This window comes from Buteo buteo, chromosome 9 (genome assembly GCF_964188355.1).
Source record: "Buteo buteo chromosome 9, bButBut1.hap1.1, whole genome shotgun sequence".
Taxonomy (NCBI): Eukaryota; Metazoa; Chordata; class Aves; order Accipitriformes; family Accipitridae; genus Buteo; species Buteo buteo.
The window spans coordinates 3303084-3315124 of record NC_134179.1 but is presented as its reverse complement, the minus strand read 5'-3'; the positions used below and the strand labels follow the sequence as shown (position 1 = coordinate 3315124).

Sequence of the window (12041 nt, the reverse complement as noted above, 5' to 3'; positions counted from 1 at the left end):
CCCTCTAGCGGTGTCGTTTTCACAATATTACAGCAATAAGGTGAACTGCCGCACAAGCCAGGCCTTTTGGCTGGTTAATGGACCATAGCATGCTGAAATGCAGCTGCTCAGCTGAATTCCACACATAGCAAACGAACGCGGAAAGCTAAACCTGCAGCCCAGCAGGAGCAAGGAAAATGAAATAAAGTGTCCCGAGCGCCACTCCGAACCGCCTAAACAAAGGTAATAACCACAGCTATCAAGTACATGTCATGTAGGAAGCATACGAAGAACCCAGAACCGAGTGAAGGACCATAACAGAAGGTTAAGGGCTATGTTTTGAACTGCAAGAATATAAACTGAAACCAATCAGCCGTAAGATAAAGTTTAGGTGGAGGCAGCTCACTCTTAATTGTCCAGGCTGCCCTTACAAACCACAGGGAAGGATGGGCACACGCAGAGGATAAAGTGCCCCAAGAACACCCAGTATGATACAAAAGGTGCCAACTGCATCGCGGATGTGCCCCGTTCCTGAGGGTGGTGACTAGCTGAGACTCTGACAACTTCTAGACATCGGAAATTAGCCCAATAAATCCTGTCTGCCTGGCCATATTAATGTGTGGTTAAGTAAAAACCTAACAATGAATATCCTCACCCAAAGAAATACAGTTGCTTTTACCCTAATCATTCTTCCTATTTGTAGCCCAATTTTCCTAAAAACTATCCAAGTATTTCCTAAAAAAACCCATAAATACCCCCTGTAATAATTCAGATTGTAACTTTGTCCAGGAACCTCATTTCAAAGTACTCATTTCTGAAACTCGTCCCTCCATCTTACAGTGAAAGTTACACAGAAGGTGTAAACGAGCATGGGACAGAGAGGTTAAAAATTTCCTTTTTCTTGTTCTGTAAGGAGCTCCCTGCCAGCCAGTGAGTCGCCCGCACCTGTCATTTTACAAGCGCACGGACCCCACCATCCCCTGCACGTTCAGAAAGAAATCAAACTTTAAAGATTCTCTTCTAAGGACTTTTGTCTCGCTCCTAAATCTGCGTCCTCTCGTGTGAATCAGCAGGAGTAAGAGAGAAGTAGCAGACCAACCAAACAGCAAACCTTCTTCAAGGTGCTCTCTTCCTGATGCCCAAGAAGTGACCCACTTTAAAATCATTTATGCTGTTGATGAGTTGCGTGATTTCTGAGCCCGCTATCACCAGCTGCATTATTTCCTGGTAACATGCAGGTAACATTTTCTGGTAACAATTATTTGAAGTGTGACTTTTGCACTTGGGAAAGTGCAATAATGGAAGAGGGGGCCATAAACCATGGGTGGGTTCCAGGAGCAGACACCACGCAGCGCCCATTTGTGGAATCGGCCTCTGGCACTGGACTCTGCTTTTTAAGGCTGGACTTTTTTTTTTTTATAGCAGCTTACCCAGGAACTGGGTAAAAACAAAGTGCAAAGTTCAAGCCTGAGCAACATAATAAATCCCACTGTGTTGCATCAGCCTAGGAAAGTAGATGACCACGTTTTTCAAGTCCTGCGAGATCAGCAACATTCTCCACGTTGTGGGTACGTCTCTGCTAGGGCATTTTTGCACTTGAGGGCTGCAAGCGGTACCTTACTGCACTCCTGTCAAAGATCAGAGCCTTTGTATAGTACATCCATCTCCCAGGCTGTACCCACCTAATTCTCTGGGGTTGGTCTTTTTCTTTTTAATACAGAATATCCACAAATGGAATAAAGATACTACTAATACATTGGTATGTGCGCTAGCATTTTCTGTTTAGATCAATTACACTTAGTGCAGTAAGTTGAGAGGGGAAAAAAGCATCCACCTCATTAAGAGAGGAGGGATAAGAGCACAAGCAATTCCTGCAGGGACTGCAACATTTTTTTCTCATGTTTGCTCCCCCTACAGCTGTAGTGTTTCGAAATGCAAATTAATTTTCAACTCCCTGCTGTCCTCTGGGTCACTCAGGCATAAAGAATTTCTCTTCTCACAGCTGCAGGCAGGGTAAAAAAGAAGGGGAGAGAGAAACTGTCTCTTTTCTTAACTGCAAAAGCTTGTATTGCCTGCTCAGCTGCCCCTTTCTGCAAGTACTTCCCCCAGACAAGTAATTCTCCACGGGGACCCCATGTACCTCTTTGTAATGCTGACCCCGTAGCCAATAATTGTGAGTTCCAGCAATTCAGAGGGCAGATGGTGAAGCAGTAACAGTGCCTGTTATGTTTGGAAATTTGCCCCAAATAGCTCAAAACTATTGGCCTTTAAAAGTATCAACTTGTGTTCAATGAGTTCGTGTAGCAAAGAACACATCTGCAGAATCTGTCTTTTATGTTACAGGGGTTTGTGCATGCAGAGGCACATACTACCGGATCGGAAGAAACATTTAGGCACCTAAAACACACAGGCTTTTCATGATTTACAGAAGAGCTCCACTGAATTCGGCACTGTTCAGTTTCCAAAATGTCTGACAGGTTTAGATTTGTGAAATTATGCAAACACAACCAAGGAACAAAATAAATATAGGGGATACATACAGGTAAGTTTCCTTATTTCCTACAGACAATCTCAAGGCTACTCTGGATCTAGCATACCAACCTGTGTTAACGCTTGGACAAATACTATTTAATGTTTATAGCACGCTCTTAATCTTCCACATACTTCACAAGTATTAAGAAACTTACCCTTGTGGCACCTTGGGGGCAGATACGGACTATTAGTTTGATTTTACAAGCGTGGAGACGGAAAGGGAAATATCAAACAAGCTCCCCAAGGCCACAAAAAGCGTGTGAGACAGGGCTTGAGCTGCTCCCAGCTCACTGGCCCGAACTCTGACCACAGCTTCGGTCCTTGATTGCCCAAGACCTTTGGAGATGGGTTTTGATAAAAAAAATTACTATAAATTGTGAAATACTGAAAGAAAACTGGTTTTGGCATGTCTGAGCCTGACTGGTTTCAATATATTGCCACCCTCTTGAAAAAAGGCACAGCCAAATGAAATAACAGCCAGCAGGACAGCAGGATGAATGGAATGCTATGGCCGATATTACCTGTGAGCTCAAAGGGGCTGTCAAATCACAACAGCCCCACTGAATTACTGCCCCAGAATGCAACTTTACAACCATTTTTTCCCCCATTTACGCTGTCTGTGCACTGAGCTGTGGCAAGCGTGGACTCAGATGCAAGTGAAAATGCTGAGCCAGGCCAGTATTTCTTCATTGCGTAACATAAAACAAGCAGGAAATGATAAAGGATCTTAAGAAACAAAGATGGTCAGTTTGGGCTCCAACACGCAAGGCAAAGCAGTAAGAGTATGTGTCAAATCCTCCCCTTGTTAATGATTTCTCAAGCACAAAAATAAATCACTTGGGGAGGAGAAAACGTTTAATGTATCTCTGTGGCATGCAGCTTATAAACAACTTTTAAAGTTTCAAGTAGTGGAAAAAACTTGCTGATGGAAAACCATGTTCTCCCTATCCATAGGCAACTGTCTCCTGAACTCCTTCATGGGCACTGACAGACCAGTTACGATTTCTTGTTAACTAAATACAATATTCTGGGGTAGGATTTGCCCTTTCACAATGACTAGCCACGTACTATATACAATTAGTTCCTGTTTTCTCAATAGGACCACAGCGCGCAGAAAAATGCTACTAAGGGAGGCAGAACAGGAAGGTTTCCAGTTTCCTCAATACCTGCATTAGGCGGGCTTGTAGGAAACACAAGATACATCCCCCGAGTTGTGAGCTATAGCCCTGTATATGAATCCTCCACTTGCCATGTCTTTTGTTTATGGCTCTCTTTCCCACAGTATCAAAGAGGGGTATTACAAAATTTATTGGTTAAGTAAGGATGCATTATTTTTCCTGTGGTGCCAACAGAGAAGTTAGGATCCACTTCTTTTTTCTTTTAAACACCTATATTATGGTAGATGAGGTGAATCACCCTCCAGATACACCCATCTGCTTTAATGGGCTACCAGATTAACTGACCTTAGACCTGGATAACTGCTAGATGCCTAAGAGCAAAGGAGAGGAATCCTACTTTAAAGGACTTGCCCCAAGCCACTCAAGAAACATCTTAGCAGAAAAGAGAATCACGAACAGATCCTTCCAAACGCAGATTTATGTCCTAATCATGAACTCCTTTAGGTATGTAAATGCTTAAAAATAGAGAGAAAAGTAAAAGCAGGATGCCAGATCTGAACCTAGTTGGAGGTTTGAAACTTTTTAGCTCCCATTCAAACCTGTCAGCTTAGATACTCTGAAAATACCTCTTAAAAGTACAAAAATGCCCCGAGGTTCATTCACAGAATGAACGCATCTAATATAAACCTTCAGCCTCATCCACACCCAACGTTCTCCTCAGCCCATCGTCATGACTGCGGCCCGTTTCGTCGCTCTGATCTAAATGTTATGGCTAACACACACGACCTACCTTTTTCATGCAACACTTCAATAAACCTTTGTTTGAGAACACGAAGCTATTGCTTAAACAAATCTACTGAAGTGGTTGCTGGCGTTCAAGTCGTAACAATTCCAAGCATACTTGGGGAGCTACACGCCGGGGCTGCTGTACGGCCACGTAACGATTCGCTGTTTGAACTGTAGTGGGCCCGGGTAAAAGCTTGAGGATCTCTCTCTGATGGAAGCCCTGCAAATGCTAAGAAGTCTTTCTGAAGCGAAAATCTTGATGCAAACCAATTCCCTACCAAGGACGTCATGAGCAGGGGTTTCAGCTGGGCCTTCAGAACATAAATTGGAAGTTCTTGGCTTTCAGGGTGTGCCTTGTGTTTACAGTTAAGAACAGTATTTAAAGAAAGGAAAGGAAAAAAGCAACAGTTCTGTAAATATTTCTAACTTTCTACTTTTCAGCAAAGTTTGCTTTACTTCTTGTTTGTCATGTTCAATTTCATTCTTCAGCACTAAGAGAGACAGAGTGGAAACTGGTTACATTTATCCTCTAAGAGTTAAAACATCAAGAAAATCTAAAATTAATAAATATGTAAGACTCAGCTGTCCTCAATTCCAAATCAAGGCTTCCTTCACAGATGGCAAAAATCCAAAGCCAGCCAGGCAGACTTTTATAATGAAAATTATTAGCTAGTAAAAGGGACTCCTCGCATTAATCCTAGGAACCAAAGAGATGACATATAGATTACCAAACTTCTGCTTGAGCTAAGGGGAACCAGATTTTTATAGATGCCTGCCAAGACGCTGCCCAAGCTCTGGTTCCTTGTGTTACTCTGTTCCGGTAACAGTGTTCTCCCTGTACTCAAATCTGCAATAAATTAGCATCAAAGGCAACTACATCACCCAACTGCAGCCAGGGGATCGCTTGAAGGGAAGGGTAACACTGGAGGACCCAGAACAAGCCGTGATGTCACCAGAAATCCCAAGGTGCTGTTAAGGAGCTTATCTGGAGAGCATAACAACCAGCACAAGAGAATAAAACCATCCCTTGCAAACAGTGGTTGCTAGCGCCCAGTATATAACAAGATCAAGATCCGGCATCTGCTATAATTTGAACTTGCATGCAGTTTTGGAGTCTCAGCTTTCCTTTTATTTTTTCTTTAATCCTACCCAACTTGTCCAAAATAATTGCTAATAAATTCAAGGAACTGGAAAGAACAGGAAGGACGGACAGCAAGAATCAGGTGTGTTAGTAAACTCTGTCTTTCATAGGCATTTACTTTCTCAGCAAGAAAAGCAATACCTTTTACTGTTTATTACAGATCACTGGTGTTTTCTAATAATTCAAAAATGAGGTATAGATCCTTCAACATAGGAAACTGGTCAATTAAAAATGAGTGCCATTTCTAAATCCATCTTTTCCAATCATGGAAGCTGATGATGTGTCAGTGCAATAAATGCATAAAGAGGTACCAAAAATACCATTTGCTTTTAGCCTACAAAATCCTCTGTTAATACAGCTGACCGTACTGTATGGATTACCTCGTGAAACGAACACCTGATACCACCATTTAGGGTACGCCAGGGTTAGCCTGTGCTCCGCTCTAACTGCCAAGAGAGAAATGATCACCTTTACCAAAGTGCCAGGCAACAGGAGGATTTTCAGCACGGAAAAAGAACTGCTAGTATTTTATACCCCATCCTCTGTAGCGCAAGTAATTCCAGCACATTATTCCCAGCATTATAAAGTACATCGCAAAGCAATCCGTCATCTGCTCCCAGAAGAGCGATGTGGCTTTTCTCTGGCTCTCTGACCACACCAGAGACCCGGCCGAGTGGCGGCTAACCAACCCCGGGCTCCCGAAGCCGGAGAGAAACGGCATCACCGCAGCTGCAACACCGCACCTGCGACCGCGCAGCCTCCCCGTTCGCGTCGCGGCTCCGTCCAAGAACCTGCCCAGCTTTCCAATCCACCGGCCTCTCCGTGCAGCCCAGTGCAACGTTTCTGCTAGCCACGTTACTGCGGACTCTGACACTTGTCATAAATTCAGAAGTTGCGCAGAGCTCCATTTCAAAATGTTCTGAGGCGCAAACGAGGAGACGGTACAGATGCTGCAACGCAGCATTTAACCAGCTCCCACGCTAGACAAACACATCCTCTGCAAGCACAATTCTTTCTAATTGGGGTCGAGCTAAATTTAAGATCTATCTGGTTTCCTTTGAGAGGGAAAAAAAAAACATGGGGAAAAAAGTCTCTTTTCCTAGGAAGGGAACAAGGCCTCTTCACAAGTCGGGGGTTATGCTGAATTTGCTGCCATCTCGCAGCTCCATAAAATGAACTAGCATGGCAGGCGTCAACAGCACCAAACCAACTGGGAACATCTCTCAGGGTGATGAAGAAACAGCTACTCCCTACTAAGCTTGGTCTGCTTCCAAATGACGCTTCATTGGCAGGGGAAGTATTCAAAACCCAGAAGGGGCCAACAAATGAATAACGTTCTAAAATTAAATGGAGACAGGCCTCTTAAGGCAGGCTCCGTTGGGCGACTAGAGCCAACTGGAGAAAGATTGTGCAAACCAACATGCTTGAAGTGAGCATCACCACAACCTTTGCTAGATTTAGACCCAACAGAGAAGTCAAAAATCCCTCATGTCAAAACCGGTTTTACTCCTTCAGGTACCAGCCTATAATTCAGTACTGACATGTGACAGAGAAGAGGAACCAAAAGGACAGACCGCCCTTTCTTTCCCTGGAAGAAACACACCTATGTACACCCCAGCCCAGCGACCAGGAGCCCCGTGGCTCCTCGTTCCCATTTTCCAAAGCAGCTTGGAACACAGACGATTTTGAAAAATAATCCTGTGATCTGCCCGTGACTCAGATCCTCATCTAAGAAACCGGATAATGATGCTTCCTTCCCCTCCCTGCTATCTTGTCTACAAGGGCCTTTGGGAAAGGACGGTTTCACATCCTGCAGAGGTACAACTCCTACCACAGAAGGGCTCCATCATTGTTTGGAGAGCTCAAAGTGTCAGTGCACTACAAACTGGAATTTAAAAAAAACCACAACCAAACCCAAACCCCAGGACACTGCCTGTCTCCAGTTGCCAGCCCAACAATCACCGCAACCCCCAACATGAATCACCAAGCACACAGAAAGATTTTCAGGTACAGTACTCACCCCTACCGCTGTTACTGTAAACACTTGTTAAAAACCTTACCTCCCTTCCTATCCCTGCTTACAGTGTCGCTTCTCGGATCCATACACATCAATTAAAAAAATGACAAACTGCATCCTCATCAAAAATGAAAAGGCAGCAGCAACACCAGCCTGCTTGCTCCACTCACCCCATCTTAACCCAGACACCCTTCCCTAAGGAGAAACTCCAGTAAACAGACATATTATACCCTGAAGTTTAGCAGACGCAAGTTCTGTCACGCCAGCCTGAGAGGACCCTTTCAGAAGAGTGGGCACTCTGCCTCAGCTCAAGACTGATCTCAAAACCTCAGGTAAACTAAGAGAAATGCTTTGCTAGTTCACAACTCAGCACACACTGAATGTAAAGCATGTGTACGGAGCGCTGCAGGATGGTATCGCCTGGGCTCTTGCTCTGTAACAGCAAGACAGGTCACGTTTCTGTATCGCTTTCCTCCTATACATCTCATGCCAATTTATTCTCCTTTTGAAAGAGACGCAATGGATGCAGAATGAGAGTGATTTATTGCTGAGCCCAGAGAAAGACAACATACTGCAGTAGGTAAAACATTTTCTCTGTGTTTCTAAATTCCCTTCTGGGTATACAGACGCACGATAGCAAACACACTCTTCTCCTAGCTAAGCAATTGGAGCCAGCTGCCTCAACACAGTGCTTAGTAAAAAAAAGTCAGACCTATTTCAGTTTTTGTCCTTCCTTACCCCTTTTATTCTCTCGGTCTGCTCCTCTCTCCCCATTTCCTATCTAAAAGACAAGCAAAGTTTCAGATGTTCGTGACTGCCAAATTGGGACTGCTCGTGTTGTTCCACAGCGAATTCTTGAGAACGTAGGCTTTGTCAGCTTCCCAAAGCTGATAATTAATAAAATTCTTAACATAACTCCAGTTTGGTTCGATATTGCATTTCTGAGGAGCACAGGAATGCCTTGCAATTCATTTCAAGCACTGCGGACAGTGTAATTTTCTCCTTCAGTCCTGCTAAATCTTTCGGGTATTGGACAGCAACCCATCAAAACTAGCATTAACCCAAACCAATCAGTGAAGGTATTGGGTTCTTTTTTGGTTTTTTTCTGAAGTGAGATGTTTTATGGTTGTAATCCCAAAGCATTACGAGTCGGTACCATGCACAGACTTCAGCTACAGTGCTCTGTGCTCCTATAAAAACAGTTGCTTATGTTCTGGTTATGTGGCAAAGGAGCAGGACTGCATCTTTGCTCTATCAAATTCAACTTGGGGTCTCCTGTGATACCTCAGTCCCCTTTCAGCAGATCAGCGCTACATTTGGTTCCAAGACCAAGCAACATTAATGCTGCAGGATGACGGGATCTTAAAATGCTGTGCCTGCATGGAGCTTGATTCACAGGAACCCAGAAATGTCTCCACAAAACCAATCCTGGGGATTACGTCACTTGGAATACAGGTCAGAGAGCTGAATCACACAGAAAAAAAACAATCCCGCTGTGTGAAATGGAGACATTCCCCTGTTAGCAACATTCAAATGGGATCTGCTTCACTCCAGGGAGTTAGGAAAGGAGTTATTAAATCAAGGGTGAAAGCAACTGGTAACTTCTCAGATGAAGAGACCTCATTAGCACAGCTCAGTCACAGTCACTCAGTCGCATGTGATGCGAGGGGAGTGACCAGAACAAGAAGTGAGCTCCTACAGACTGACAAACAGGAGCCTCCAGTGGAGTTAGAATGGTTTAGTGCAGCTCGGGATGTGTCTTTTAATGCTAAATAAAATGCGCACCCCCTTAAAGCCAGTGGAAGAAGTCAGCGCAGAGGGCAGGGAAAAGCTTCAATTATTGCTGACTTGTGCCTAACTAAAATGGACAGGAGGAGGGCTGGGGATAAGAGAATTCTCTCTTTCCCATTAATGAGCTCACCCTGCTGGCATGTCTCCTGCCCTCCAAGATTGCTCCCACAGCACGACTATAAACCCAGCTCTATAGCTACCCAGCGGTGTAAATTACCTACTCCTGATGTAGTTCTTACATGGGTTACTGTCTGTTTCTGTCTCCAAACCATCCAGTTTCTGGCGCTCTGATGCTTTTCAAGCCCCAGTAATAAAGATCTCTACTGGTTCCAATTAACGAGCCAACGAGCCTTGCCACAGTCCTGATTCCACAAGAACAAGCTCATATTATTCACCAAGTGGTAGTAAAACACTTCATGTCAGGCAAGGGAGTGCACAGTGCTGTTACCAACTGAATCAGTTGGAAAAAGTGCACAAACCAGCTCCCCACCCTTTACCATCCCTTTTCCAAAAGGCACTCATATGAACCAGGAGTCTGAAGTACCACTGAAAATAAATTCAACAGAGAAACTCCTTTCCTACCGCACACGTCATTTCTCCTTCAGCCTACACACAAAAGCTGGGAGACATCACATTAACAACTTTGGCATAAGAGGTCTACTGCAAAATCTACTGCATTAGGCAAGGAGCAAAAATACGAAACAGATCAACAAGCTGACATAGCCAGACAGTGATGCTACACCCATCACTAATTTCCTGATGGCTTTAACTCCTGGGCAAACTGGCTCCAGCCCATGGCTGCTCCATGCTGCTTTTCTAAATAACCCTCAGCATGGGCCATTTATGGGAACAACCCTGGCTAGCGAACTGTGAAAGAATTCGAGTCCTCTGTTTGCTACTCGGCAATGCAGGTACCTCCCCAACTTCACAGCCTAGCTTGGGTATGTCACAGGGAGAGGGGAGGAAAGAGCACGTGAAACAAAAGTTCATCCGAGGAAGAGTAGGAGCAATTGTGTGGTTGTTTTTTTTTTTTCCTTGGAATGCACAGCTCTTCTCTGCTACCTCCCTAAACTGCTGGTGGGAAGGTGAAGGGGACTGAGAAGAGCTACAGAAAACTCACCGTAACAAACTGAGAGAAAAGTAAGCTGTGACAAAACATAACATCCAGCCAATTCCCATAAATTTTGTGAAATCAAGGGTAAAGACGGATGAAGGATTTACATTGCAAATTGTGCTAGAATCATACAGTGGTACTGAGTTAAGAGAAACGTATGGATTTAACATACATGAAATATTAACATACCAGTTAATTATTCATTGACACTGACACATTAATAAAGTTTATTTCCCTGCAAAAAAATATTTAATATTTATTTGAAGACTTCAAGAGGTTGAGAACTCATATTCAGTAGTTCCATCCATCTTCAGCGCTCCCAAGGCGAACCACGATGCTTCTCATTAGCATTAGCCTCAATTTATCTTTCGGCCATCGATTTTTGTTACACATTTCTCTGCTAGTATCCTTTCCTAGCTGTGATCACCCTGAAGTAAGATTCCCGACGGAGGAAGAACTCAGGAACGGATTGTTTCTTACCGTCATGGCCAGAGTTGAGAAGATGCTCTCCTAGGTCACAGCCAAACACCCTTTCCTTCAGGATCCCCCGCTGTTTCAGTTTCTGTTTTGTTGGGCGCGACTTCATGAATGTACGAAGGAAGGTGATGAGCTTGCCGTGTTTTTTCGACACTGCACAACAAAATAAAAAAAACACTTCCTTTTAGATTTGGCTCAGTTGTGCAAGGCCAAGCATAACACGTTCCACAGAGCACGTAAGAACTGTAGTAACATTAATATCAATTATTTACAGAAATTGATTTTCCAAGGTCCGATACTAACAGAGATTTGGCTTTTGTTCTAATTCTTGGCTAGCGCAGAAATAACAGGAGACAGCTGTAATGGAAGAATTTAACAGGAAGACACGTTTATCTGCAAAGCAGCTTCAGGTGGGAGTGTACTAAAGGAGAGTCACAGCGTGCTGGCTAATAGGCAGCACCTGAGAGCTACAATGTTCATCTCTGGAAAAAGGAACAAGGCTAAACTAACAAAACGTGGAATCCCACGTACATTGACAAACTCAGCACAAAAATCTACCAGCAGAAATAAACGCTTTGTTACTGGCTCTCATTCTAGTAGTCTTAGGCACCTCCAGAACAAACGAATGACTAATAATATCTGAACTTAGAGGACGTTTAGCTCTAAGGGCTACAGACCGCCCTGCCAGCACACCTGCAATTCTAGTGAACCTCGCTGCAGCTGTGGAAGTACAGCCCATTCCAGGGCATTATTAGCTCCCTGGGTCTTCTCAAGCCATTGCAAGATAAAAACATCACTGTCTGTTTTATTTAATAGAAAACTAAGGCAGCTGATTTGAAGAGACACAGCTTATCCCCTCCAGAATAAATACAAGAAGCCTACAAAGAGACGAGAACGTAGCGCGGGAGCCATCCCTCCAAGCCTCCTGCTCCCTTTCTCTGCGCAATGCCGGTGAAATCTGTCACCCTGTTAAAAGCATCCAGTCCCGCTAAGGAGCATAATCCACAGTTGAAGGAAAGGGAGAGTCACAACAGGGCAGAAGTGGGTGACACAAATAAGCTCATGCAAATCAGGAGGAGAGGCTGA

General features: G+C 44.0%; 1 protein-coding gene across 7 annotated transcripts in view; it reads right to left on the bottom strand.

Moving 5' to 3' along the window:
- ARHGAP32 (Rho GTPase activating protein 32) overlaps window positions 1–12041 on the bottom strand; it is a 258382-nt gene that overhangs the window by 28012 nt on the left and 218329 nt on the right. For all 7 annotated transcript variants that reach the window (XM_075034899.1, XM_075034902.1, XM_075034900.1 and 4 more), the window contains one exon: window positions 10959–11108. In XM_075034899.1, the coding sequence (XP_074891000.1) occupies window positions 10959–11108 (150 nt within the window). The remainder of the gene's footprint in view (window positions 1–10958; window positions 11109–12041) is intronic.